The sequence below is a fragment of the Parambassis ranga genome, chromosome 15, assembly GCF_900634625.1.
Source record: "Parambassis ranga chromosome 15, fParRan2.1, whole genome shotgun sequence".
Taxonomy (NCBI): Eukaryota; Metazoa; Chordata; class Actinopteri; family Ambassidae; genus Parambassis; species Parambassis ranga.
This window is the reverse complement of record NC_041035.1, coordinates 19,883,813-19,911,617: the sequence shown is the minus strand read 5'-3', so window position 1 is coordinate 19,911,617 and position 27,805 is coordinate 19,883,813. Positions and strand designations below refer to the sequence as shown.

At 46.5% G+C, this 27,805-nt stretch overlaps 2 protein-coding genes across 3 annotated transcripts in view; one reads left to right on the top strand and one right to left on the bottom strand.

Annotated features, from left to right (window-relative positions):
* Positions 1–218: 218 nt before the first annotated feature.
* Positions 219–20,698, bottom strand: plekhh2 (pleckstrin homology domain containing, family H (with MyTH4 domain) member 2). Its single transcript, XM_028423618.1, has 30 exons — positions 20,552–20,698; positions 19,064–19,199; positions 10,818–10,880; positions 10,595–10,747; positions 10,050–10,133; positions 9,886–9,967; positions 9,634–9,813; positions 8,562–9,457; positions 8,413–8,488; positions 8,241–8,335; positions 7,953–8,112; positions 7,752–7,888; positions 7,466–7,579; positions 7,306–7,392; positions 7,068–7,226; positions 6,905–6,985; positions 6,647–6,826; positions 6,413–6,521; positions 6,022–6,134; positions 5,609–5,788; positions 4,995–5,092; positions 4,477–4,654; positions 3,940–4,095; positions 3,753–3,850; positions 3,524–3,665; positions 3,199–3,335; positions 2,956–3,085; positions 2,794–2,880; positions 2,567–2,716; positions 219–1,737 (listed from the first exon to the last, which is right to left on the bottom strand). Exons 2-30 carry the CDS (start codon positions 19,184–19,186, stop codon positions 1,552–1,554), a joined length of 4,434 nt encoding a protein of 1,477 aa, XP_028279419.1. The 5' UTR covers positions 19,187–19,199; positions 20,552–20,698; the 3' UTR covers positions 219–1,551.
* A 505-nt stretch (positions 20,699–21,203) lies between these two features.
* The window catches only part of thada (THADA armadillo repeat containing), a 66,342-nt gene continuing 59,740 nt past the window's right edge, over positions 21,204–27,805 (top strand). The window contains exons 1-21 of one of the 2 annotated variants that reach the window (XM_028423646.1): positions 21,204–21,247; positions 21,689–21,776; positions 21,928–22,040; positions 22,140–22,270; positions 22,447–22,595; positions 22,705–22,737; positions 22,836–22,884; positions 23,007–23,200; positions 23,384–23,478; positions 23,632–23,855; positions 23,972–24,690; positions 24,773–24,927; positions 25,002–25,157; positions 25,233–25,340; positions 25,419–25,542; positions 25,761–25,906; positions 25,979–26,207; positions 26,289–26,424; positions 26,502–26,638; positions 26,718–26,864; positions 27,352–27,512. In XM_028423646.1, coding sequence (XP_028279447.1) covers positions 21,698–21,776; positions 21,928–22,040; positions 22,140–22,270; positions 22,447–22,595; positions 22,705–22,737; positions 22,836–22,884; positions 23,007–23,200; positions 23,384–23,478; positions 23,632–23,855; positions 23,972–24,690; positions 24,773–24,927; positions 25,002–25,157; positions 25,233–25,340; positions 25,419–25,542; positions 25,761–25,906; positions 25,979–26,207; positions 26,289–26,424; positions 26,502–26,638; positions 26,718–26,864; positions 27,352–27,512 — 3,285 coding nt within the window. In that variant the 5' untranslated portion in view covers positions 21,204–21,247; positions 21,689–21,697. Of the gene's footprint in view, positions 21,248–21,292; positions 21,451–21,688; positions 21,777–21,927; positions 22,041–22,139; positions 22,271–22,446; positions 22,596–22,704; positions 22,738–22,835; positions 22,885–23,006; positions 23,201–23,383; positions 23,479–23,631; positions 23,856–23,971; positions 24,691–24,772; positions 24,928–25,001; positions 25,158–25,232; positions 25,341–25,418; positions 25,543–25,760; positions 25,907–25,978; positions 26,208–26,288; positions 26,425–26,501; positions 26,639–26,717; positions 26,865–27,351; positions 27,513–27,805 lie in introns of those variants that run through there. The other variant, XM_028423648.1, reaches the window with a different exon arrangement.

Sequence of the window (27,805 nt, the reverse complement as noted above, 5' to 3'; positions counted from 1 at the left end):
TAGCAACGCAGGCACAAAAGCTCGTCTCTCCCACAGCCAGGTTAGGTATCATATATTTCCTCCCCCACTCCCCTCCCCCCGTCCCTTTTCTGTGAAAGACCAGAGGAATGAGGGTGTGTCGAGCTGCTGCAGGTATCAGCACGTCAGGCCTGTGAGCACCAATGAGGACGACACAGGGAAGCAAAGCAGGAAAAAAAAACACACAGGAGTTGTGAATGTACGCTCAGTGGATTGTATCAGGTTTATTCCAAGCATGATTTAAATACCATGTATTTTATATATGACAAATAAATAGAGCCTGACATGTGTGCAGGCTGCAGGTGATGCTGGAAGTACCTTAACTTAACCAAACGTCCTGTTTTTCCAGTTAATCTTCAGGTCGCATGTGTCATTCTGTCAGATCCTGTTTCATTGTTAGACTATGTAACGCACATCTTTGTCGTTCACACACCTTCTTCTTACACACTCACACTCTTCCTCTGTATGACACCTGCACACTTTTCTCTGAACTGATACCATATGCATAACTGGACTCGGGGGATGTAAAGCAACAGCCTGGAACAAACACAGTCCCGGGCTCCATGCTGTCACACTAGTTTCAGTTCATATTACTAATGTTGGATAGAAACTATAGGACAGAGTCATTTAAAGGTGAATCATGTGTGTTTTCTTTTCTTTCTACAGGCTTTATGTGCTGTGAAAAACCAGGGAATGTAAACAAATATGGAGGAACCTCTGAGTCTTTGTTAGCACCATTACAGTCCACCTAAAGGCAGGTGCAGTGGGAGTGAAATTATCAGTTATTAATATGATAAAAATGAGTGTTTTCCCCTGCACAGAGAAACTTATAGAGACCAAAACCGTTTTTGAACCAGGCTGTAGATTATTAACATGGAGGCCTATGGGGATTGCCTCACGGTTGGTGAGGCCACAAAGGGGAACTGCAGTGTTTGACACCAGTGTGTGGGCTGCATTTCTTCTGATGTCTGCAGCTGAGTGCACACCGGGGTAAACAGGAAGTCTCTGGTTTTAGGTGATGTACTGTATCATTAAAGAGAACGGTGTGAATTTGCATCACTTTGCCCCGTGCACTCTCATCTCACACCACCTTCACTGCACCAGAAAAAAGTTTCAGCCCTCTCTCTGGCTGCTCAGTAACCAAGAACACACACAAGCTGGGGTCCTAAAAAAAGCTTCGAGCTCAACCACAGCTCGTCCTTTGCTGTAAAAGAACTACCGTATTCTGTCGTCTGCCTTTACGATAGTGCTCCTCACTGCTCATTACCGCCTTTCGCTGCAGAAAGAAGGGTGAAAAGATACAACAATACATAAAACAAGGGCTCCTCTGCTACACTGAGTATGAGGCAGGATTACAAAACCTCTTAACAAAACAAAACAGCACGGACTGATGAGAGCTAGCTCAGTCTGCCAATAAATATTGCTGACTTTTCTCTCAAGCCACACATCACATGAGTGGCAATCTGCCTGTGAATACATCCTTCACTTCACTTCACACAGACATTCAGGGCCTGTTTGTGTGTTTTTGTGCTTTCACAGCAGGGTGGGGGCCTTGCTGGGCCGTCCCAATGCTGGCGGGGATTTGCTCCTCAGCTCTTTGCTCTTCAGGCTGACGGGCTGGGCCACCATCAGGGCCGGGGCAGAGAGGTGATGGGCGGCGGCCTTCTGCTGGTGTGCACTGTTGATGTAACTGGAAATGAGGAGGGTGACCTCCCTGATCTGTGAGTGGAACAAAACAGGAAAATCAGCATTATATCCTCCCTGCTGTGCTAGCACTAAGGAAGGCAGGGTGGTTCGGGCTAGGACTGAGAATGAGAAGCATTGTGTTGTCATTAGTTAAATGTAGCTGAGATCCAGCAGCGTTCCTCTGTTTTAACTGGTGAATCATCACTTTGTTCAGCAGCTGGAGCCTTGTGAGTTTACAGAATCCTACAAGATCCATCTCACCACTCCCTGAGGGGAGGGGCTGGACGTTATAGGTGTGTTGCATTTGTGGAACTGGCCTCTGGTGACAACAATAAGCTAAAGGAGAAGTTGATGTTTTTGTTCTGCTGTATGGTCAAGATTCATTTCTCTTTTCCACATTCTGTGGAAGTTAATTGACATGTAATTTGCTCTATGTATGTAAGTTTCCTCCTGTTTCTAACATATTTCTGTGGCTCTGAAGGAGGAGGGATCCTGATCTGGCTCGAAGGGGCAGATCTGGCACTGACAGCAGGGCCTCGTTGCCTCTGAGACCAGAGCAGACCCCCCCCCTTACATTCTCATCATATTGGGGAGAAATGAGTAGATCTGTGGAGGATGGTCACCATGTCTTTCCATACCGTTGTAAACTTTATGTTTCTTTATGAGGTCTAAACGTCAGCCAATGCTACATGCTAGCTGTGCTACTATCTACTTTCTGTGGCAGCCCTCCCAGACGGCTCTGTGTGACTAACCATCAGCCCGGTTCAGTGAGTTCTTCAGGGATTGTTCCACTAAACAGTTTAGAGTTAAGTCTACTGATATCTTTATGAAGGGTGAGACTTGTCTCCGCTGTCTGACTGACCTTGGAGGTGTCCATAGCAAACAGATGTTTCTCTGTGGGTTTGTCTTTGCTGGCGTTGGTACCGATGCTCTGACCCACAACCAGCATGAAGTCCTGCTTGCAGCCACCGAACGTCATCAGGTTCCTGTAGGGGTACGTCACCAGCAGCTTCTGAACGCACAGTGACAAAACATGTTGTAAAGATAGCATTCGGACAAGAGGTAAGGGGCAGAGGTGTCTGAGCTTACAACTGAGCTGTGCTCCAGAGCGCTGACACCATCCTCATGCACTGCCAACCAAACACGAACATCCGGCTCCGGAGAGGGAGTGACGGACTAAAAACAAAGAAACAAGAAGTGAAGTCAGGCCTTATACTGAACTGCACCGACCGGTGTTTTGTTCACACTCACCTCAGCTTCAAACAGTTTGGCACCAAAGAACGGCCACTTCCTGGCCACGGTCAGGTAGATCCTGACACACTCGGATGAACTCCGACCCCTGAGCGAGGCCCAGCGGGCAGAAAGACGCTGCAGCAGCTGTCTATGAGAGGGTGAACGGGGCAGAGCATCTGTTATATTACCCTGATTTTCACACATTTGGACTTCACCTGGTCCTTACACACGAGTGTAGGTAAATCCAGCATGTCCTGGTACCTGAGCTGCTCCTCGTTGGTGGTCCTGCGGTAATGTTTTGGGTAGAATCTGTCCAAAACCTGTTTCAAGGTCTGATGGGACTTTGTCTGGGCTGATCCAGAGGCAGAGAAGGGACGCTCAAAATCTCCAAACTCTACCTGAATACAGCCAAAGAGTGCAAACGGTGCAAGCTTTAGCACATTAGCTTTAAAATGAATAAATAAGAGACTCTACACTAAGGCCAAGCAGCGTCCTCTGGGCTGAGACATAAAGATAACTGAAATAAAACTGCAATACCCCTTGTGGCATCTAGGGGCTGCCTCTGATAAATAAAATGATTTCAGACCTGTGCGAGCAGGGCGGCCATTTCCAGAGCGAGTTCTTTATTGACGGGAAAATGTCCTGCTACAATGGCCTCATTGGTCTGATAAGCCAGCAGCAGCCTCTCCCTCTCTGACTCCCCCCTCACCTGGGGAGAGAAGTACAACCTGGGGAAGGAAGAGAGACTTTAACCACAGGGAGTGGGAGCAGGAGTGAATATGTGCATGTATCGGGCAGCAGACCCTCTCCTCCACCTGTTCTTGTAGGTGAGGCGGACCGTCCTGGTGTTCTCAGACTTGCCCGTGTGCTGCTCCTTAGAAGCCTGCTCCCACTTGGAGATAATGTCACAAATCTGCAGGAGGAGACCAGACAGATTTTTGTTGTGAAACGCAGCACATGCTAAACCTTTAAGAAATATATGTACATGAATAACAGCTGCACCTTGATGGGTCCCTGCAGACAGTGCTCCAGCTCTCGTCCTGTCGGGTCGTCCGTGTACAGGCTAAAACCTGAAAATCCAGTTTTCCTCATGCCGCTGTCCTGATTGAGACGACACTGGAACTCATCCACTGTTGTTGAAGCATCAAAGCTCACCACCTGTGAGGGGATTCCAGGGGTTTATGTACAGTGTATGGACAAAAGTATGTGGACAGTCAGGGGAGCAGGAACATTTTCCACTGGTTTGTCCAGCAGGACACTAATGCTTCACATGTGTCCATTTACTTTTGGTCACATAGTGTATCTTGGTGTGAGGGGTCTTGGGCTCCTTCTAAGTGTTTAGATTATGATCTCATCACTTCCTGAATGTGATGACAGAGAAACAGAGGCTGCAGAGAGTGACAAAAACAAACATCCACCCACAAGGAACCTGCAGACGTTGGGTGGAGTCGAAGCAGTGAGAATGTGTGTGAATCATCTTCACGAGACAGTCCAGATAGTGAGCTCGGTGGTGTGGTGTATATTCTTTATTCTTATTACCTGGTATGTGTTGTTGAGGAAGTGGACAGGGACACTGAAGGGCAGGGAGTGGTGGTAGGGATTCCTCAGTAGGATGGACAGGATCTCCATGCGGGACGGCCGGGCCTGCCTCTCACCCTTCTGCTGGGTCCTCTCCATGGAGCGCTGGCAGTAGATGGCATACTTACCCACCTCCGTCCTGGAGGCCACACAGAGGCATTATTACACATCTTTTTCTGTTTTTTGTTAATTCTAGCGGACCCTAGAACGTCCCCTAGAGTGTTTTATGTGACAAGAATAGCTGCTCCTTGTGGCTTATTATAATTAAGATGCATGTTATGGATGGGAGTTTATTTCTCTCTCTCTCTGTACAGTAGACATAGTTGCATATTATAGCGCGATAAACCAGAGGGCCATAAAAGTATATTACTTTTGACACATACTAATGATAAAAAGACAGAAATGTGAGTTGCTTTGACACATTTCTTGGTTGATTCTGTGCCTTCCTGTCGGCGCTCTGGCCCCTGATGACCCCTCACCTGGAGTCTCCGTGCCTCTTCAGGTGAATCTGGAGCAGCCAGAGGAAGGGATGCTGAGGCAGAAACAGCCCGACACACAAGGCCAAAAACTGCCAGCCCTGTAGAATAAACAAAAAAAAAACACCACATATTTGTTTTTATAAACTCTTACAGACATGAGTCAGTTGGTAAGACACCATTACATTGTCTCATTGAACTGTTGGCCAAACCTGTAACTCTTTCTGATCCTGTTAATCAGGTGCACTGAACTCACTACTGAACAAAGAGACCACAAAGGAGTGACTCATTCTGCTTGTGTTCTTTTGATGGCTGAAACATAACCACAGTAAAGAGAGTGCCCTCTGCTGGCCTACAGAGAGAGTCTGATCTTCAGAAGCAGGACAGGTTTGTCTTTATGTCGGCATATGAAAGATCTTTTAGTGATCACACCTCACTAGGACAGTCTTGAACTTTGATATCTGCTCAGTAAAACCTGGTGATTCCTTTTATAGAGAAAGAGTCCTTCCCATGTGAAACGTCAGCGTTTCCAGGGAACGACACACACACTCACTCACACACACACACACACACACACACACACACTGCTGTTGCCACCTTGTGGTGAGAAGGCAAACCTGCAGGGGTCCAGGGTGGCCGTGTGGCTGTCTCCTGCGGGTCTGCTTGATGAGATGGCAGAAGAGTTCGTTCTGAAGCTCAGGGTGGGCCAGACACACCTGGAAGGCACTCTGAGCCAGAGAGACATGGTAGTCAATGGCAGGAGCGTCGATGGCCACGTTGATGAAAAGCTGACAAGTCTGGAGATTAAAGGAGAAGGAGGAGAAAGCAGATGGAGAGAAATTCTGTTATAATTCACACAATTCATAGTATTAGAATCAGAATCAGCTTTTGAAACCAGGAGACTTGTTGACCTTTCTCAAGGCCATGATTATGTTGAATGACACAAGCTGCTTTAGGTTCTGAGGGCTGAATTGTCTTGTTAACAACATGATATATAAATATATATGCATTGTCATGTGTTTGTGTGCACCTTAAAGAGCTTGACGGCCTCCGTCTGCAGGGCCTGTGATGGCAGCGTGGTGAGAGGTGAAGACAAAGCCTCTTTACTGAAACACAACATGGGGTGTCTCCAAATCTGAGAGTCTGAAATGCAGAAAGAGACAAAAGCATAATGTGATTCAGGAGAAACATGAAGCACGGAGTGTGCTGGATGCTTAAAGAAATGATACATGTTTGTTGCATTGATTTAATTTCACACGTTCACTGTATTAGACCCTGAAAGAAGCCTTGAACAGCATCTGGAATTTCATATTGCATGTTTACATACTCTACATAAAATCAGTATCTGATGTAAGCAGGCATTCAAACATACAAGAATAATATAAAATAAGTTAAATATTATAAGAAATGACAACACTTACTTGGATCTCCGTCCAGCTGGAAGAGTTTTCCCACCAGTTGTTCAAACTCTGTGCCGACTTTACCGACCATGGAGCCCGCTGCCACAGACAGATGGTACAGCCAGGAGTCCTGCAGAGACGCACATTTACAGGAGTGACAGCAGAGGCAACACGTGTTCGTATTTTTCGTACAGAGGGGCCACGATTAATTAGTGCCTATCAAAAGTAATTTTGAGGTCACACACACACACTGACCTTTTCATGGTGGGATTCGATGAGCAGGTAGGTGGGACCTTGCTCCTGGGGGTGGATGGCAATGGTGAAGGGTGCTAACTGTAAGCCCCTCCCACAAGCCTTCAGGTCATCATCTGAATCCCTTGACCTGTCCACCTCCTCCACACGGGCCTCCCACAGCTTAATCTGACCCAGCGGGAACTGGAAGCACAGGCAGACACTCTGAGCGTCACAGTTCTACATCTTGAGAATTTATCTTGAAATGATGTTCAAGCCCACCTTGTCCTCTTGGCTGCGGAAGTAATACAAAGTTTTGCCAATCAGCGCACACCAAACCCGCTTAGAGTAGCCGTGCTTCACCTGAAATCCAGGAGGAAGAACAACTTAAAGTAAGAGCAGCGTAAGTGAAGGTAGTCAGTCACATCTGTGGATTCTTCTAAACCTTGATGAGCAGTCCCTTCATGCCGGGGCGAATATCCGGCTGCGTGAAGAGAGGACTGGCTGCTTTCACCCTCAGTACACTCTGCAGCACCCGCAGCCACTCCTCAAGCAGGTTCGGAGAGTCGGCCTTCAGGTAGTAAACTCGCTTTCCCGTCACTATCTGCTCCCAATAAAAAAACACAGGTTGGTGGTGAAGAGGGGAACAGACACCTCATGGATCTTCAGTGTGTCCTGAATACCTGAAGGACTTGTTTCCCCTCCCCACGCACGATGCTGCTGGTGGCGTTGACCTCGATCTGACCCTGAGGTTTCCGGATCACGTCACTCTGTGGGAGAATGATGCGAAGGCGTTACCAACGCCCTCAGAGCCGCACTACAAACCAAATAAATTAAACCTACAGGGGATTTATAGTAGAGCAGCTCTCCGTCTTTGAGGACAAACCAACGTCTCTTCCAGGTTTTTTTCCAGGTCTTGACCATTTTCAGAAGGTAGCCTGACTTCTCCATCGGCTCCTGTGGGACACGACACAGCTCAGGTTCATGCAGCGCTATGTGTAATCCAGTATGTACAAGAAAGCCTCGTAAAACCAGCTTTGTCCAAGGTTTATCTACTGTGTGGCTAGGACCTAAACTGGTCATGATAAGGTAGTGAAACCACAAAGCTTTATTGTGATCTGTGACTCACGCTTTTGCCATTGTCGCCGGATGAACAGCAGGTCTTGGGCAGTTTCTGCTCCGGCTCGGAGCACTCTGTGTCGGTGGAGTAGGCATCGGGAGGGATGGCATAGTCGCTCTCTGATGTCATTGAAGCCATGGACACAGCTGGAGGAGAGGCAGGGAGCATGTGATAAGGTAAGAAACAGAGCCACGTGTGATGGTGACATACCTCTCTTGAGGGAGCGTGGGCTGCCCGGGCTGCCGTCCTTCCTGGAGCTGGAGGAGGTGTGAGAGCTGCAGATGGAGCCGTCCTCCTCTCCGGAACTGGATGACTCCTCAGAGCTGGACGACTCATCTGAGAACGGACTGCTGCTCAGCAGAGTGGCTTTCTGCAACACATCACATGACAGCCATGTACTGCTAATTAATATCTGACAGATCAATAAAAGCTTGAGACGAACCAGATGCACACATGCAAAAACACATTAAAGGAGGTAAAATGGCCGTGCATGCTTACCCCCTTTAGAGTAGTGTAAACTGGTGTAGTCATGTTCTTATAGATGAGGGATGTGTACATTACAAAGGCAGGATAGGAGGACTGCAGGGAGGGGTCTGCAACACAGATCACACCTCAGTTAGTGAACTGACGATTTTCTGCAGCAGAGACTGAACCAGCAGCTTTTTGCTACCTTTGCTTGTGAGGTCTGTGCAGGACATGTCGGACAGTCTGATCCCTGATTTAGCCACAGCATAGATACGACTTTCCTGAGAAGACAATCCCAACAGATAAATTCAGAACTGGACACTTTAATCTCGGATTAAATGCGGTCAGTCTTACCCAGGAGGGGAGTCTGTGTAAAGGAGGAGTAGGAGGTTTGTTGCCTGGTGTGGAGCCGTCACAGTCTGACCTCACTGAGCTCATCTCTGTCCCTGCTTCAGGCGAGATCTGTAAGGACGGTGTGGCGGGAACGATTTGGGAAGGCGTGTCCCTGCCCGTCTCCATGCCCACGTCCTGCTGCTGGTCAAGGTCAGTTTCCTGCAGCCGTAGAGGGCGCAGCATGCTGAGGGCGTTGCGCGTTTGGCCGTGCGCTGCCTCGCTGCTGATTGGCGGCTGACTCAGGTGCTTCTTAGCCATCAACCCGAACCCTGCTGGTGTCCTCAGGCGAGGCTGTTTGGGTGAGGCGGGGTTGTTGTCCCTCAGATCCTGGGGCGGGTTGGGTCGTTTAGGGGTGAGGGCGGGTGTGAGGATGGGGCTGGGGGTGTTAGGCTCACTAGAGGAGGATGAGGAGTCAAGTCTCTGAGACTGGAAGCGCTTGTTGAGCTCCTCAGAGGTGCAGTCCTCCAGTTTAGCCCTGTGTCCCTCCTCCTCCTCGCCATCTTTACACCCATCCAGCACTCCATCTGATGAGTCCAGCAGGCTGAAGCCAGGTTGCTCTGCACGCTGCATATCATCGTCAAACAGCGAGCTGCTGTCGTCAGAAGCAGTCAAGTAGGTTTCACTGCCAGGCCGGCTGAACTCCACTCCGACTCTGCCGTCACTCGCTCCTCTTTCCCCGTCTGACGCAGCACTGGAGAGCACAGAGGAGACGCGGCGAGACTCAGATCCACACACATTCTCTGCAGAGTCTTCAGGCGGATCGCTGTCGTTCAGATGAGGACACACAAGTCCAGTTTCATGCGGCCTGTGGACTTCACCGTCTGGCCCAGAGGATGCAGTCTGCTTGCTGCTCTTCTCTGCCAAACCAAACACCAGCATAAATAACTGGATACATTCACAGAGGATGAGTGACGATCGAACACCGAGTCAAAATACATCTAAAAAAATTACACTTGAATCCAAAACATGTTCACATGTCCTTATTATGAATGCCTAAAGTGTTACCCGGAGCTGTGTCTCTGTGGGGACTCACCGGTCTTGTCCTCAGTCTCTCCCTGGGTGCTGACGGTCCTTTGGGATGGTGCAGGGCCAGTAAGGACCTGGGGGTTTTTCCCCCGCACCTGGAAGCAGCCGAACGTCAAGCTGCTGAGACGCTGGGCTTCACCTGGTCTGCACAGAACTCCACGTCCACCGCCACACTTCTGCTCAAAGGCTGCAAACACACACGTGATGAGTGCATATTAGTACTATAAGGTGTCGTGTTTCATCTGACCGTCCTTCTTACCTTGAACTTGCTTCTGCAGCTCCAGAATCTGAGCCTCCTGTTGCTTGTTGGTTTCTCTTAAAGCTGCATTCTCCACCTCAAACTGAAGCATAAACCAACCATGTCCAGCTTTTTTTTAATTTTGTCGCCTCTTTCCGTTCATACACACAACTCTGGGCACTGACCTCTGACAGCTTCACCATCACCCATTCCTTGATCTTGGCTGCCTTCTCCTCCACTGTTTTGGCATCTTGAAGTCGGCTCTGTTTCTGTTGAGAAAAGCACAAACATGTACTGTTAAACCTTATTAAACCGTCTGAATGTGTTGGAAAAGACGGGTTCACTGGGATGTCAGTAGCAGATTATAAATATTAGCAGCACTGAGCTCAGACAAGCAGTCTGCTCTTCCTGAACTCTGATGTTCTTATGCAAGGATTAGAATAAATCTTTTATATGTCCACAGTGCACCCAGAGTTTGGCGTCCCTTTTTTCAGTCATCCTGAGCCGCCAACCGGTGAGTTCACTTTGCCCCTTTTGTTCATCTCCGTCTTTTGTTGTCTGCATTTGGGTTCACCTTAAATTTTACTTTAACACAACATTTGGTTTCGTTTCCACTCCACATTCCCTGCAGCAGCTCTTCGTTAAGTTGTAATTTTGTGAACTGCACATCTGATCTTTCTCAACATTATTAAGCGCCTCAACACATCGGCTGATATTCTGTGTTTTTTACTTGCTCCTCCAGCTGCTGCTCCAGCTGTGCGATGACGTCCTCCTTCTCCTGCACTAAGGCCTGCAGCTCCTGGCACTGCTGGAACAATCGCACCTCTGAGTCCTCTCCGGACTGACCCTCTGGAGCCTTGAGCTTCTCCTCCATCCACTGCACCTGGAATCATCACAGATTAATACACTGACAAACACACTGGAAGTAGAGGTGAGCACTGTTTCTCTCTTACCTGCTGGTGCGCGGTGAAAGCTCGTTTTTCAGCATCGATCACCTGCGCCTCCAGTTGTTGAATCTATGAAGAAAGACTCACTTTTATTTAACACTAAACACTGCATCTTTACAAAGGCACATGTTCTAATCTAATCTAATCTCCGAGTCAGTTGCTCTTTAGTTTCCCTTGAGCATTTCTGACCAGACTGTTTGCATATGCACACTTCATCCGTCCGATGCCAAACACAACAGCACCAAATAAAGACAGAGAGGGGTCTTGCATGTTCGAGATGTAATTTGAACGCTGCACTCCAGATAACACTTCTACACGAGCCGTAGCCGTTCAGCTGGACCTGGGCTTTATTACTCAAAAGAATGCTTAAAATCACAGAGCGTCACATCTACAGTAATTGCTTTAATTTGTCTGCTCGCAGACATTGTGTAATGTAATTCAGACCCCTACATTCTCAACCCAATCATGTTGGGTTGAAAAGAGTAGATGTGTGGAGGATGCTCACCATGTCTTTACAAAACATTGTGGACAGTAAAGTGTGGTTAGCATCGACACAACTGCTGTATCATGGTCATATATAATCTATTATTATTATTATTATTATCTATTATTACCGTAATAATGCTGCTGAAGCTTCTTTTTAGAGCATTAGCTGAAGGTACAGGATAGCCAAGTATTTACACTTCCACGTTCAGACATGGAAAAGTGTCCTTCCTGGCACACCGCAAATACTTAAACAGTTTCATGCTGCATATTAATCTTAAACTCAGTATACTATGTAGTGTGTAGCATGTTTTAGCAGACATACCGACATATTTACTATTATAACAGCTGCTAGTTCGTGTTCATGGATCAATGGCTTGTTGTTTCCACCGCAGTGTACTCTTACTACTTGATTAGTTGCTCTGTATGGGTAAACCTACGTCACCATAGGCGGTTACTAACACCCCGTTCACACTGGGGAAAAAAATGTGGCTTAAGCAGGATTCGGTCGCATCCAGATCAATCCAGATGTGTTTTTTTCTGAGTGTGAACACCTCGAATCTGGCTGTATCCAGTTTGATTTCAATCCGGCTAGATCCACCTACCAGAGGTGGATCTAGCCGGATTAGCTCAAATGTGGCTCAAATGTGGCTCAGGTGTGAACGCAAATGTGGCGAATCCGGCTAGCCACATTATTAGCCATAATGTAGGGCCTAACAGGTGGATTACCTAAGGCCCCATTCACACTGGAGAAAGTCATTCCAGCTAGAGTAGGATTGAGCCCAGACAGCCTTTAAGCTGGATGCGTTCAGACCTATTTTCAAATCTGGCTAGCACACAGTTGTGTCCGCACTCAATCCGGCTTCATCCAGCGTGTTTGCTGTCCTCCAAACCACTAGGTGGCGCCTCGTAATATGGCTAATAATGTGGCTAGCCGGATTCGCCGGATTTGTGTTCACACCTGAGCCACATTTGAGCCAATCCTGCTAGATCCACCTCTCGAGGGTGGATCTAGCCGGCTTGAAATCAAACTGGATTCAGCCGGATTGGAGGTGTTCACACTCGGAAAAAAAACACATCTGGATTGATCTGGATGCGGCCAAATCCTGCTTAAGCCACATTTTTTTCCCCAGTGTGAACGGGGCCTAAGTCAGATTGCTGAAGCCCTTGAGGAGCTCTCGAGCCTGCAGTTCCCTTCATGGCCTCTGGAATCTGGTTTCCAAATTGAATCAGACTTAAGTTTTTATTTAATGCTGTGACTACTTCCTGTGACAGGCTGCCAACTGTAACCTGCCTGCTTCTGTGACTGTTTGCACAACTGACCTCCACTCGTGTGGGAATGAGGCAGACTTAGGGGCTGCCAACATGGCTTCTGTGTTTATTTACTTTCAATGTAAATACCTTATATGAGCTTGAGACAGTATGTAAAATGTGTTCATTTATCTGTTTATAACATACGACACACTCCGACGTGCCTTCTTAGGAGATTGTGATGATCATCTTTGAATATACGCAAGCGACCACTGGAAAGCAGGATGAACCCAAGATGAACAGAATTATAGCTCTCCACTCTGAAGTAGAGTGTCCATCATCAAGAGGAGGCAGCCAGCTCTTTGTGGCACATTTACAATCAAATCTAAGAATAAGTGAGGCTACAGAAATACACACAGCATAATGATGATGATGAGGTGTCACATCTAATTTACAGCCAGCTCTTTGTTTGCTAAGATCAGAGCAGGCCATGTGGAACCTGGCGTGAGTGTGTTAAAACTGCAGCAACACCACAAGGTCACACAGCTTTCATACACACACACACACACACACACACACACACACACACACACACAGTGCATCAGCACATACACACAAGGATAAAAAAACTGTGGGAATTCAGGAGAGAGAGTAAGAGATGACTTTATGAGCAGCATTCCTCTGAAATTCCTCAGCTCACAGTGGCGGAAGCAGCAGGGGAACCAGCAGTGTCTTCTGAGGAAACTCTCCAACCTCAGAAGCTTTTTGAAGGAAAATATGCAGGAATGTGGATGGAACTCTTCAGCGTAGCAACCAGCATTCTTAGAGTATTCTGCTCCGTGTGCACATACACACAGAGCACAAATCAGAAGAAACCTTTAACAGCCATCACTGTTTACTGCTGCTAATACAAACCAAGCTCCTGCTCTGCTTGTATGGGGGCTGAATGGTCCATGTGACCTGGTTGGGAAAACTCTCACTCCCCATTTAGGACCCCTGCAAGGGTAAAAACCTGGTTCCAGGATGGAACCCACTTTGTTGCCCTTTAATCTGAGATAGGGGAGGAGTGTGGTCCCTCAGGTCACACTTCTAGAAAAGGGGATCCAGAGAGTCCAGAGACTCTGCCCCTGATGTCCATGCAGTGTTGCAAAGGCCAAAAAAAAGGCCCAGCAACATCCAAACCTTGGGGGGACCCAGGAGAGACCTCATCCACCCCTGAGGCCCCTGCCACTACAAAGAAGGGCACTGCTGCTGCACTTTAACATCTATGTAAATTCAACCTTGATTATTTACTTAAATACAAATGGTGTGCAAGGGACCAATCTGTCCTTGTGGTTGTGACCAAGTTATGGACTGTGTCCAAAATCACTCAATACTGAGTCTATAGTTCACAACATAATGTGTTTACCAGTCTGTAATGATGTCCAAATCCAACAGTACATCACAAAAAGCAGTGTCCAACAACTCAATGTGTCAATACTGTCTAAATAATACCAACCCACAGACCCTTTTAGTGTCACAGGCACTATGATGGTGTTAACAGACCTTAATGTGCTTTAAAAAAAAATCAACAAATAAGCACTCAAATTAGTCAGCCGCTGCAAAAAGCAGCAACTGTACTCCGCCTGCAGCTGCTGGCATGGCCAGTATGGCGTCGCTCCAGTTTTCCCCTGCTCCTGTTAACTTCCAGAGGCCAGCAGAAGTGGACCCAGCTCAGTCCAAAAGGCAGCCACACCCTGCCAGACGCCCTCACTCTTTCCACCGCACTGCACATTTTTACTGGACCAAAGCGTGCTGCCTCTGGACCACTGGCCGATGAGGTGTATTTAATTCGGTGTTCGGACAGTTATAGCTTTAAGAAGATGTGCTTGTGTACTCACGTATGTAATCTTTGTGTTGATTAAAAATAGGCAAATCAGGACAAAACCGACAACAAACTGTCTTTCAAGAATTCCCTTTAAATGCTCTGAGCTGAAGCAGGAATGGAAAAGGTCAAAAATATGAAGCACACACACACACACACACACACACACACACACACACACTTACTTCTCTATATAGATCCTCTGCTGTACCACACACGACAAACCACATGTGCCTCTCTCAATAACAGATATAGCATCTGGCACAGAAACAGCATGTTAATTACAGACCATGAATGCTGTAAGCTACAGCTGGAGCTGACACACACACACACACACACACACACAAAAAACACATGTCTGATGATGATCCTCTCCTGTGCATCAGGACATTTGTGTGCATGTCTTTTCATTTTAAATGATATCTATTTAGGATGAATCAGACCTGTGACCTATGAGAGGTGTGGTTAAGTCTAACACACGCAATATGCTGTTTTCCTCCACGCTGCTCCATCACCTCTGCAGTCAATCCAAATCCAGTTCAACTTCCATTCCTGGAATTCCACAACTGGCGCTCTGTGGCCAACCTTCCCCTGAACTCCATCCATCCCTCCCCCATCGCCTCCATCCGCAGGCCCAGACAGCCAGCTCACAAAGCCTCTCTCTGTAGGCTGGGACCCACACTGCTAACCTACAGTTATACGTGTCTAAAATGGAGAGATTTACCAAACAAACTGTAAAAGTTAGAAAATATTGGTATCAACCAATAAGATGTTTGACATCCATCTATTCTCCAAACACATCCATCAGCTCCCTGTCCCCTGCGACTTTCTCCTGCTCCTCCTGGAGAATTCCCGCCCTGGCACTGAGCTGGACTCGGGGCCTCTCACAGATTACTATGCCTGGTACCGACTCTTCTCATCATAAAGGCGCAGCAGCTCTCCTGGTTTTTTCAAACGTCTTGGAGAATACGACGGGGGGGGCTCTCCAGCTGCTGATGAGGCCAGCTGGGAGATATAATGTCTGAACTTTACCTTCTTCATTTGAGGCGTCACAAACTGAGAGCAGAGTTGGAATTTTCAATACATGCAATACATACATCCAGGTCACGTGTGAAGGAACCAAACATGCATTCCTCCAGCAAATTAAATCCAGCACTGCAGGAAAAGCTTGATACAATTAGGTGGAAGAAATATGCACATATTTCAGTGTCACAGAGATGTCGATGGACATGACGGCATGAAGAGAAGCACATCTGCTGAGGGCAGGAGGATGGTGCATGATTAATGCTGCCCTGCTTTGTTGCTGTAACATTTAAATCCTATTTTTGAACCTCTTTATTGTAATCTATTACATGAGCAGTCAAACCGTGCACACCACACTGAAGTCTGTTTGTCTTTCTAAAACTGGAATCAATCAGAATGGAAGAACCAGAATGTGTCACTCCACCCTTTGCGGTTTTGTCTGTACTGTATGAAGTGTATGTAAGTGAGATTCACATGTGTGTGTGAGTGTGTGTTGGTGTATATGTAGTCTGGGTGTAGCTCCCCTCCAGAATAAGGAAGGAAAGTACGTAGTCCCTCAGTAGTCACTGCTTTTGCAAAAGGTCTGCGTCTTCCTTAAGGGATCTCACACACGGCAAAGCAGTGATTGTTTCAGGTTGAAAGGGGCGAGGCTCACAGAAAATGTAGCATACACGGTCTCTTTGTCTCCACCAACAGATGTGTAGCCCACTGTTACAGCTGGAGGCCCTGCTGGCCAAAACTAACATCACTGCACACACACACACAACATCAGTTTTCACTTTTTGGTGCAAGAGTGAAATTGACTTGACCCGCATGCATTCATGCATTCACGTGCACACGCACAATAACTGGCTGCTTAAGCTTGCAGACTCACTTCCTGTGCAACACACACACACACACACACACACTTGTTATTTACTGAGCAGGGTATTTCCTCCCCTGGGCAAGTCGATCTTTACACAAGGCTTCATTTTTTTCCTTCTTTAGACCTCCGTCCTCACACACTGGCTTTCTAGGATTTCAGTAATTTGTCAGATCAGATTCATGTTGATTTATAGACCCGATGATTCATAAGAATTCACGAGACTGAAAATGCACAAGTATGTTTTTCTAATATTATATTTATAGTCTGCTCTCTGAAAGCTTATAGTAAACACAAGAGGAATCTTATTGGCTGTTTTAGAAACAGAAGAAGAATGAGCTTTTAGCCAGCTAATAAAAATACATGATCATTTGTTTCTGTCTCTTGTAGCTTGAGTTACGTATGTGTTGGTATCCCACGAGCTAAAAAAGGAGTTATTTTAATAACCCAAATGATGGGTTCAGGCTGCCTGGTCATAAATTTGGAGGGTTTGACCTAATATAGGGTAAAAATAGTGACACAGTGACATTTTTATTCAGACAGTTCCTGGAGTTTTAAGATGGTAAAACTGTATAATGAAATTGGGATAAGGTGAAATATTTCTGGTCAACCTGAAGAGAAAATAAGACGTTAGCTGGCTGTATTGTAGCTGAACAGGCTAGCTCACGTTAGCGACAGCTATCATCTAAAATATCTAAACATATCTGGGGTGACACAGACCTGTTATGATGCGATCTTGGTAGATTCCTGTCATATTCTGCAGTTCTAGCTTCATTAGTGCTGTTTTTTTCAGCGATTCATGCTTTTATTTTGAAAGGACTCGCCTTTATTTCTCATTTCAGATAACCGTCCTCTCTGTGGTTCAATTGCTGCTAATTCAATTGCCCACCCTCCACCTTTAAGCAGGCGATGGATAGGTTGGTTGAGCCAATTCTACAGTACTCTCCATCTCTGTATCCTACAGCGCCATCGATGAACTGATAGCAGCTTGTTTGTTTTTCATCTTTCCAGCGAATCACCTCACAGAATGCCTCATTGTAACCCTCCCCATCCCTGTTGTATGAGCCCACCCCTCCACAGCCAGATATTAGGGGGATTTTGTAGTGACGTACATTCGCCCACGCATAGCTTTAAAACAACAAGCTGAGGCGGTGGGAGCCGCAGCGGAGAGAAAAACACATCAGCAGGGGTTTGCATGTTCACATGATGAGCTCATCCCATCAGGAGGTCAGTAAGAAAACATGCTGATGGGTCATTCTACAGCAGATCCACAGGAGGTAAATGTCTATTAGATGATTCAAACAGCTGTGATTCTAAATTATGTGGTTGACTGGACCATATGTTGGTGATATAAGGATAAGTTTGGTTGTCTAATATATATAAAGCTGAAATTATGCATTTAATATCTGCAGCTTCGGTTCATATGTCTGCTGAACTCTGCCTGAACTTTGAATCCTCGGAGAAATTAAACTGGAGATCTTCAGTAAGTGGTGAAGGATTACTGCTATTCTTCATCAGACTTACATCAAACACACTCATCACATATCACAGTACTGAGCATGCTCAGTGATGGATGAGGGCTTTGAGAGAGATGGCAACTCCATCTTTAGAAACAGGTATTAAAATGACAGTTTTTACGGAGCTGTGGGCCACGTCTCAGAGTCCCATGCTGCCTTTTATACGTTGAATTTGTGGCTTCTCGGGGAGTAAAAAAGTCGACACCCCAACTTTTCAAAGTAAAAATGAATATACATTCTGTTTATCCTTATTCTTAGCTTATCATCACTGGACTTTGTTTTTGTTCTGGGTCCTAGCATACAAGACAACTGACTGATATGAAACTAAAGGAGAAAAACACACTGTGTTTAACAGGATGTTTTATAATGTTGAGTGGAAAGATGCTTTAAACCTGTCAATTGGGATCCATGGAGCCAAAAATATGCAGCAGAGACTTTCACATGTGCTACAAAAACCCACCAGAGCCAATCTTTCTTCCAAGTCTCTCCGGGAGTTTGTTTTGCTGTCCAGTGGAGCTTTCTTTGAGTCTGTAATTGACTGGAGCTGGGTCAATCCCATCATGCAGTGCGTGGCGGAGCCCTGTGGTCAGACTGCTGTTGACATTAGAGTTCTAATCAGCATCCCTGGAGAGCAGCTTTAGATCTAGGCCACTGAGCAGTTTGGGCCGGAACAAAGTGCCGGCTAGCTAGGAGGGACGGCCTCCTCTGTACCCACCAAAAGCACCACAGCTCTGGTCGCTGTGAGGGGATGTCTTCCTGTACTTACAAGGTTTTTGGGTGCAGTGGACAAATCTTTACCACCTCTGCAACATCATAATATGCAGATCTACTGAATACAGGAGCCGCCTTATGAACGGGGTTCAACCGGTCGCCTAACCTTCCCTCTAGATGCCACCACATCCGACATGCCGGTCCTTCAAAGCACATTTTTTTCAAATTGGGACCAGGGCTCTTGAGAAGAATTGTCTCTCTATTGACCACCATGTTTTTCCAGTATAAGGTCCCATGGTGGTCCACCGGAAGCGGTGGAACTCAGGCTCTCCGTTGGTCTCCACAGACAACTTAACAAAGGTGTTTACGTACATTCCCTTAATATATAACGCTGTGGTGAATGAGGACGTCCCATTCACTGTACCGGGAAGTGAGGAGCCACAGGACCTCACTTATACCTCACCCATACAGTTTTATACAGACCTTTCACCTCTACTGTGTACACTTAACCTCCATGAGATGAGAGGAGATGAGAACCAACCTTGTCTGCGGTGAGTTCTCGTATCTTGATGATCTGAACTCTGAACTTCATCAGCAGGGCCTCCAGAACCATACACTTCTCCTTCCAGTCCTCCTGGCTCATGGCCTCCTCCACCTCCGCCATACCACCGGACCCACTTAAAAACACACACACACATAGTGAGAGACAGACAGTATGTGCAGTATAGTTACCTGCTATGTCTTTGCTTGTTGTGATTTAGTGCCTTGTCTAAGTAATCCTTTAATGTACTCTGTTGGAATCTGGATTTTGTTTTGCTCCAAAAACTCAAGTCCCCTTTGCAATTATATTCATAACTCTTCATAAAGGTCCATCATATTGGCAACAAAACCCACATAAACACACATCAAAATGCATGAAGGATGGAAAGTTTGCTGATGAACACATGTTTTGCCACTGGCCAGCACCTGAAAATATTCCAGGGTCAGGCCCAGCTGGACCAGAGTCAGCAGGGGGCGTATCAGGCACACAGAAAAAAAAAAACACCTCTATTGGTCCAAAACACCTCAACGCCCACAGTACGATGCACTTAAATCACATTTTCCATGGCTAAGTTTGGAAAACAGCCGGTAAACAGAGAGTGAGAGGGAGAAAGAGAAAGAGACAGATGAGGATCTCTGATGGAGGAGAGGAGGAAGACAGAGAGCCCGGGTTTCTCTCTTCCTGGTAATAACCTCTCATTACCAGCCTGGCCTCCTTACAAAGAGGCTGCAAACATGTGTGGAGGAACGCCATAAACTGCTTTCCACAGGCTTATTTCTGTTGCTTGTTTGCTGTGGTAAACACTGATGAGGGCAAGAAATAAAAGAGCTGTGTCGCCACGCAAAACAAAACAACTGAAGGGATGGAGGGAAATACGACGAATAATCATCATAGTGTGCCAGTGAGGAAATGAGCTTTTATATGTCAAATTATATATAGTAGTATAATAATAATAATATATATAGTAAGTATATATTGGGTTCCTGGGAAGTTTCAATGCTTCCCTGTATTGTTACTGCTACTTTTTAAAAACACAGATTGACATTGTTCTGGTTAATAAAACAATAAGGATCACAGATAAGAATAAATAAAACAAACTCAATATTATATGATTATTAGTTCTAAAATATAACAATAACAGTCACAAAGTAAATGTGTGGTGATTTGTGGTCAAATAAAAGCTAGCAGTACGTTTAAAATGAATGTGAATGGAATACTTTAAGTGGGTTTATATTCTAAAATAAATGATAAATAAAGTTTTAGCTAACGCGTTAGCTAGCCAAAAACGACAATAGCATTTGTGTGAAAAGTTAACATATATGTAATAACAACATAACAATCAAGACAATTAATTATGATCACTTTCATATTACTGTTTTAGCATATGTGTGTTAGCTAGCTCGTCATTGTGCTAAAAGGTACTTAGATATCGTGCTATTATATTTTTAATCAAAAAGCAGCTATTTTCATCCCTATTTCTCGACTTACCCTGGATAATACTGATGTAAAGAAGCTTTATAATGGACTTCACGTCATGTCGAGTCCACCGTCTCTGTGTGTTTTCTTATCCCCGTGTTGGAAATCCTAATTCATGCCTAAAAACGGTGAATTTCTCTCGTTCCCAGAGGTTTTCATTTCAGCTCTCAGGCAAAAAAGTTGGAGACGGTGGTGGGTTCTTTTTTAAAGGGCGGGGCTTCGTGAAGTTTTATCCAATCACGTACCTGAAGGACGTTTCTCTACTGCGCGGAACAACGAGGTCTGTTTTTGATTGACGTGTATCTTCATCCAATTAAAATCCGGAGCGCCCCATTATAGACGCAGGAGTGCGTGAGGGGCGGGCTGGGACGGTTTGTCGGAAGTGACGTTTCACGTGTGCGGCATGGAAGCACCCACTGTCGAATTAGCGAGAACAACACAGGAAGGTGACTAAGCAGAACTTCAAATTAAAATCGATTTAACACAGTTAACCGTCTGTAAAGCTTTCTAATGAACAAAATCACCAGAATTAACTCCAAAAAATGTGTTTTATTAAAATTAAAATATTAATATTCATAAGGCTTAGATGTCTGTTGGGTTTAGTTTTGCTGTGCAGGCGTTGTGTTTTACGAGGTATTTTATACTGAAAAAATATATCGGAAGTGAACGTCCTTATACCTTTAACGTTAGGCAGAGAAGAGCTCAAAAGTGAGTAACCACATGCTAAATTCAGGAGAAAGCTTTACGTTTGAACATTACAGTTGTATGAAGTTGCTGTTATTTTGTAAGCGTTTTGTTGTTGTATTGTTTACGTGCCTTTGGCGGCTTTATTTGGGACGTCGTAGAGTCAGTGCCAACAAGCAACTAGCAATAGCTAGCTAACTGTAGCAGCAGGATTTGTATTTGCCAAGGTAAGGTGAAAGATGCTGTAACTGTTTAGAGAGGGGATATAACATTATACACGTAGCTGATATGTATGCACTGTGCGTGTTTTAGGAGGAAGGTATGGCGTGGCTTGTATTAGGAAAAACTCTACTGAGATTGTGTTCTGTCTAAAAACAAGCCATATTTCACGTTAGACAGTGTCTAAAAAGCGTCTATGCAGTCATGTCACTGCACTGATTTATGTTGCTGGTGCTCCACACACAGAACACAGTCATGGTGGTGAAGAAGAAGAAGAAGACAGCCAAGGTTGAGGCTGTGGTGCTGGATGAGGAGAAGCTGCACAGGCTGATGGGTAAGTTGAGATACTGATGGCCAAACAATGTTTAATATAAAGCTGTAATGCTATAGGATATAACAGGTTAAGCAGCCTGTGTGTGGCTGTGTTTCTTCTTCTTCTTCTCTGTGTATGTATGTCCTAATATTTACCATTTGACTCTTCCTAGCATCCCTCTCAGTTGATGAAGGAGCAGAAGATGGACTCAGGCAGGTGGCCAAGACCCTGCAGTCATGTTTGGAGCTGACAGACCCAGTGCAACAGATCCAGCTGGTTAAAAAGGTTTGTCCTGTGTGGAGACAGATGATTAGTGTACACTGGAATGGTATTCCCCCCATATAGTGTACTATGACCCGGATGTGTGTTTGAAAATGACATCAGGTAGGATCCCAGTTGGAGGCACTGAGTGCAGAGCAGCCTGACGGAGGTCTTTTAGGCAGCTGTCTACACACACTAGCCCTGGTCTACACCTCCTTGCAGGCCAAGAACCCTCTACGTCGAGCCATTGCCAGGTACACAGACACATCTCAGTCATCGCTTTGTTGAAATATTATTTGTAGAAGTTTTAGTTTCATATATTTTTTTACCATGCCCACCAAGCTACACAAACTAAATTAGTTTATTTAGTTGTGGTTAAATACATTTAAGAGAAGAAGATGTAATAATGTCTCTTTGTTGCTTTCCTCAGTGCCTTCGGTTCGGTACCAGCATGGCTTCAGGAACAGACTGTAAACAGTTTGGCAGCTTGTCTGTCTGACTTCATGTCTGCTCCAAGTTTAGACCAATATCCACACAATGTGGACACCATCACCGCCTGTCTGGACGGCTTCCCTCTTGGTGAGCAGATGCCTTTGTTCTTTCTGCAGATATCAAACATGCCGGTATCTCTTCCCACCAGTGATAATAACTATGATGATTTACAATACGTGCAAAATGTTCCCTCCAGGTGAGAGATGCATTAACAAGCTTCTGCCTCGAGGTTAGTGCTTCTTTAATCAACTTTTAGAGCGGAATGATGTCTCATTTAGAGACACGCTTCTGCCTCAACCTCATCAAGCCTTCTTCTTCTTTGTATAGTGTTGCATTTCCTTCACACGGTCTTGAGAGAATACCTTCAACAGAACAGGTATGTAATAAAATCTGTGCTAGTGTACAATGTTATATTACTGGAAAGACTAAACTATGATTTTCTAACATTTGGGAACTCCTGTATTTGTGTGCTTCTGTCGCCCCCTGCTGTACTTCCAGTGGCCTCGCAGGTCGTCATGTTGCCCAGGCCCAGCTGATGCACTCCTGTCTGGCTGCAGTAAAGACCTCCATGCTGGTGGTGCAGAGATCTCAGGATGCCCTCAGTTTAGCCCTGCAGACTCCACAGGATGAGGACGAGCTGGAGGACACACTGGGCCGCCTCCTGAGCTGCTACATACACATCCTCACTGATGGTGAGAAACCGGCGAAAGCGAACAAACAGATCTTTAGTCTCAATGCTAAACAATCAAACCATGCTAGTTGAACCTTTGTGGGGCAAGGGGTATTACACTCATTCATCAAAACACTGTCTTATGGGACTTTTAGACTTTTAGATTCAGACAGATGTTCTCACATAATTTCTTTCTGCCTTCCAGAGGAGTTTGTTCAGTCAGTTCAAAGCACAGCTGGGATGGCCGTAGTGTTATTGATCAGGTCTGCCATGGGCTCAGGAGACAATGTTGCCTCTGTGGTGAGTTTAGATTTTAAAGCTTTGGATTGTACGTCACTACATATTTGCACATAACTGTATTAAATGTTTTGTGCAAATCTAAACCGAGGAAGCAGCAGCTCTTATCTGCATCTGTCTTGTTGAATGTTGTGTGTGTGTGTGTGTGTGTGCCAGGTTTGCAGTTTGTTGTGTAGTTCTGTTCAAGGCCTGGATGCAGCCCCTCGGTGGCTCATGCAGAGGTGTGAGGGTCTGTGTTCCAGTGGACGTCCACCGGGTGTTTCTCTATATTTGTGTCACGGGGCTCTGGCGATGTTGAGTTGGAAAGGTGACCTCCCAGGCCCGCAGTGGGAACAACTGCTTCTGCTGGTCCCAAACACACTGCTGGATCTAGATGTCAGGTAAATAAGTTCTGTTCCATCACAGAGTTTAGGTATTGTTATGTCTTTTAAAGAAACGGCTTCTGAAAAAATTGCTGCTTTTCTGAGGGGTAATGAATATTTGTATTTTTTAATAGTATAAAGGAGTCCAGCACAGCCATGGTGGTGGCCCGGGTGCTGACCCTGTGGAGTGGTGCTGCCCTGGACTGCCTGCAGGGGGAAACACAGCTCTGCCCTCCGGGCCTCCAGCAGTCCCTCAGCGGAGGCTCGGAGCTGCAGCGACGGCTTCTGGAGCACATCTACTCCCATTGGGAACATCCGCTAGATGGTGTCCGCCACCAAACACGCTCCCTGTTTCGTAACCTTCTCCTCCTCCATCAGCACACCAGCCCTTCCATGTCTGACCCCACCAAAGATCCTTATATCACAGACCTCACCCAGAATCTGCTGGGGCTGGAGTGGCACATGAGGGGGAAGTATGGCTCCTTGGGCTGTCTGGTAGAGCTGTACGGTGCAGGCTACCTGCTTGACATTCAGCCCCAGCTGCCCTCACATCTCCTTGGCTTGATGGGAGATCAGACGCTGGCTCCTTACGCCAGCGACCTGCTGGAGAGGCTGTTCGTGAGCCACAAGGCACAGCTAGCGAGTGATGCCGGCACAGCCGCAGAGACGGAGGACTGGATGGAACGCTGGCACCAGACATGGGTTACCCCTCTGCTACATGTGTTGTGTCGTGCCAGGCTGGACCAGACCACATACATCCTGGACTACTTCCTGCCCAAGCTGCTTCGCTGTAGCCCCTCCAGTCTGGCACACATGGTGCAGGCTCTGCAGAACATGCCACCCTGCAGCACAAGTAAAGCATTGCTGCATAAGAATGTCTCTGCCTCACAAAGAGTTCTGTTGTGGTTATTAAGTTTATTTCCTGTTCTCGTTAGGTTCTTCAGGCAGCCGGGGTGCTCTGGGAGCCCTGATGACATGCCTGCGTGCAGCAAGGGCTCAGGGAGTCATACCATCTTCAGAGGAGGGTCTGTGGGGGGGACTGGTGCCGCTCTCCCTGCTCCAACAAGCACTCATACACAAACACGATCAGGTGAGTATATCTGTCCTTAGCATGTGTTTTTACTGTGTACACATGTTTTTGTAGCATCGCCTCTTCCTACACAGGTGAGGATGGATGCTTTGGGCTTGGTGTGTGAGAGTCACCGCAGCACTGAGGTTCTGACCTCACAGGAAATGGACCTGATTCACCACTTCCTCCCACACAACCTTAACAGCCAGTCACCAGGCATCAGGCAGCAAACAGTCAGCCTGCTGAAGAAGGTGATAGAACCTGTTTTTGTATGCAGGAATCATCATCTTCACCTCTAAATGAAACTTTAAATCTTCTCTGCCCAGATGCTCTGTAGAGTGAAGGACAGCACCCAGCTGCTGCAGAAGAGGCTGGTCCAGGAGAGAGACCAGGAGCAGATAGACAAAGACCAGCACACACTGCGTCAGTACAAGGTATACCCCATACAAAGACACAATCAGTTCTTCCTTTAGGCACGATATTTTATAAATAAAGTCTTATTTTTGATGCAGGAGTTCCTGCGCTGGCTGTGTGTGAGCCTGCTGGAGGTTTTGATTCCTGGAGCTTCCTTCTCTAAATGCCTGATGTCCCTCCACCTGCTGGGGCTGCTCGGCCAGCTCTTCACCTTCAGCACTGGTACACCTGCTTAAATGTTGCCGCCCAGTATGCTCGGAGCAGTTTGGATTTTTCTCAGTGACACCTCAGCAGTGATTCTTGGCCCCATGCTTTACCACTGTTTTACTGTTGGAGGCTGCAGTGTCCATCTGTTGGATGCCAGCCTGATGATCCAGCCCAGTTTCACCGGTCTTTTCACTTGCTGTGTTTCTTCACCTCTGCCTCTCGTTGTTTCTCAGGGCCTGATGTGTTTGCCCTCGGTGAAGTTGTGACCAGTGCACATGCACAGAACGTCCTCTACTGTGTTGCCAGCAACTTCCTGGAGGTCAAGCAGCTGGCCTCTGTGCTAATACAGCAGCTTCCTCCATCAGCAGTTGGACTTCAGGTCACTATGAGACCAAGGTTAAAAACTGTGTGTATTATTCTGAATGCTAACACAACTCTGGACTTTTTTTAGGTGCAGGAGAGGATGTGCTGTGTCCTTCAGGCTGCGTTGGACCTCAGTACCAGCACGAAACCCTTTGACAGTGTTACAGCAGCCCACCTCCTCAACCTGCTGATGCACCAGCCAGACTTGACCCAGGCTCTGCTGCACTGTGCTAAGGAGCAGGACCTTGATTTCCAGCCGTCCTCTCCACCAGCCCGGGCTTCTGAGAGGCTCATTGTGGAATTTAACACTCTGGCAGGTAAGATCCATGTGCCTAGCCCTCAGAATGTATTAGCTCGCTGCCTTGCTCATGTTTAATTGTTGTTTTCTGTTTCCTCAGTGGTTCAGTTGTTGCTGTGCTGTTTGCAGTCGGAGGTGTCGAAGGCTGAGTCGTCTCTCTTGCAGGCAGCTGCTTCGTGTCCGCTGTACGGCAGAGCTCATTGCATCACTGCTGTCCTGCAGCATCTCAACACAGAGTGAGAACATGAATCATACGTTAAACAGCCTGCTTCCCCTTTGTGTTCTGTTTATGTGATACATGGGTGTTTATCAGGGGCCTGAGTCAGACAGAGCAATGGAGGCGTTTGGTGTCAGACCTGATCGCTGTGTGCTACAGGATGTCTGATGTGGTCTCCCCCGTAGTCCAGAGCTCCTCCCCAGAAGGTCTTATCCCCATGGATACCAACTCAGGTGATCTCATGTCTTCTTCACTTCTCCTATTGAAGCAACTATATATGTTAAACATGGAAAATGGTTTGATTTTGAACAGAGACCTCAGCTGGTTTGCAGAAGATCCTGCAAGAGATTCAGCCCAGGGACACCAATGACTTCTTCAATACTACCAGAGAGCTGGACATGCAGCAAGAAGATGACCTCACTCAGACGCAGGCCACACAGGCACAGTCCATCGACACGGGTAAATCTGACCCTGATTCCATCTAAATCTGCAGTACTAGTGTTATCCTGATGGGGGGAGTGTTTCACCTCTTTGTGCCGGGTGTTTACATTATGCACATGTCTGTCACTTCCAGGAATCTTCTGCAATGATTAGCTAAACAACTGCAATTATGTGGTGATAAGGAAAACCAAATGGCCAGCTGTAAAGTGTGTGTGTCTGCGTGTGGCTATGAGCAACTACAGTGACAACAGCATAAGCAGACATATTACAGCCAAATATGCCCTATGTAGGAGCAGTAAACACATGCTGACAGGTGAAAAAGGGGGACACTGGTCTCCATGTCCGTTTAATAAAAGCATATCAAACTCTTTTAAATTCAAACAAGTCTGTACTCACTGGAACCTTTGTGGAGTGCATGGTAGCCATTAATTGAAACTAAAAAGCGATCCAACTTTTCTTCTGTCACTCGTGTCTTTGTGTGTCACTGTGTGTGTGTCGACTCCAGGCGGTGAGGGCTACAGGGTGACAGCCCAGATGGTGCTGGTATGCTGCTGGCGGAGCATGAAGGAAGTGGCCATGCTGCTCGGACAGCTGTGTCAGAGCCTGCCTCTGCACTACACCAATGACAACGAGCACACACACACTGGACTCATCACAGAGGAGCAGGTGAGACCGTTAAAAAAACACACACACACAAATGCACTCGCATTTTATTTTCTGCTGTCACAATGTCCTACACAGAAGCCACCGTCCACACAGACTGTAAACCCTCAGATCAGGCACAATCAGACTTTCTAGTGATACCTGGATGGTTAACTGCACTCCTCAGTGCAACTAGGAAGCCACGATTAACTCACATGTGATCAGCAGTCACATGACAAAAATTCATTGAGTGTTTGGCTGGCCTGCAGGCTTTCCACAGCTGATATGAACAAAAACCTGGTTTGTAGAGGCTGTAA

Coding starts and splice junctions, on each gene's coding strand:
- plekhh2 (XM_028423618.1), bottom strand. CDS start 19,186: ATGGCGGAGGTGGAGGAGGCCATGAGCCAGGAGGACTGGAAGGAGAAG. Junction 6,827..6,904: donor TCCGCAGCCAAGAGGACAAG/GTGGGCTTGAAC, acceptor CTGTGCTTCCAG/TTCCCGCTGGGTCAGATTAA. Junction 5,789..6,021: donor AGGCCGTCAAGCTCTTTAAG/GTGCACACAAAC, acceptor TTTAATCTCCAG/ACTTGTCAGCTTTTCATCAA.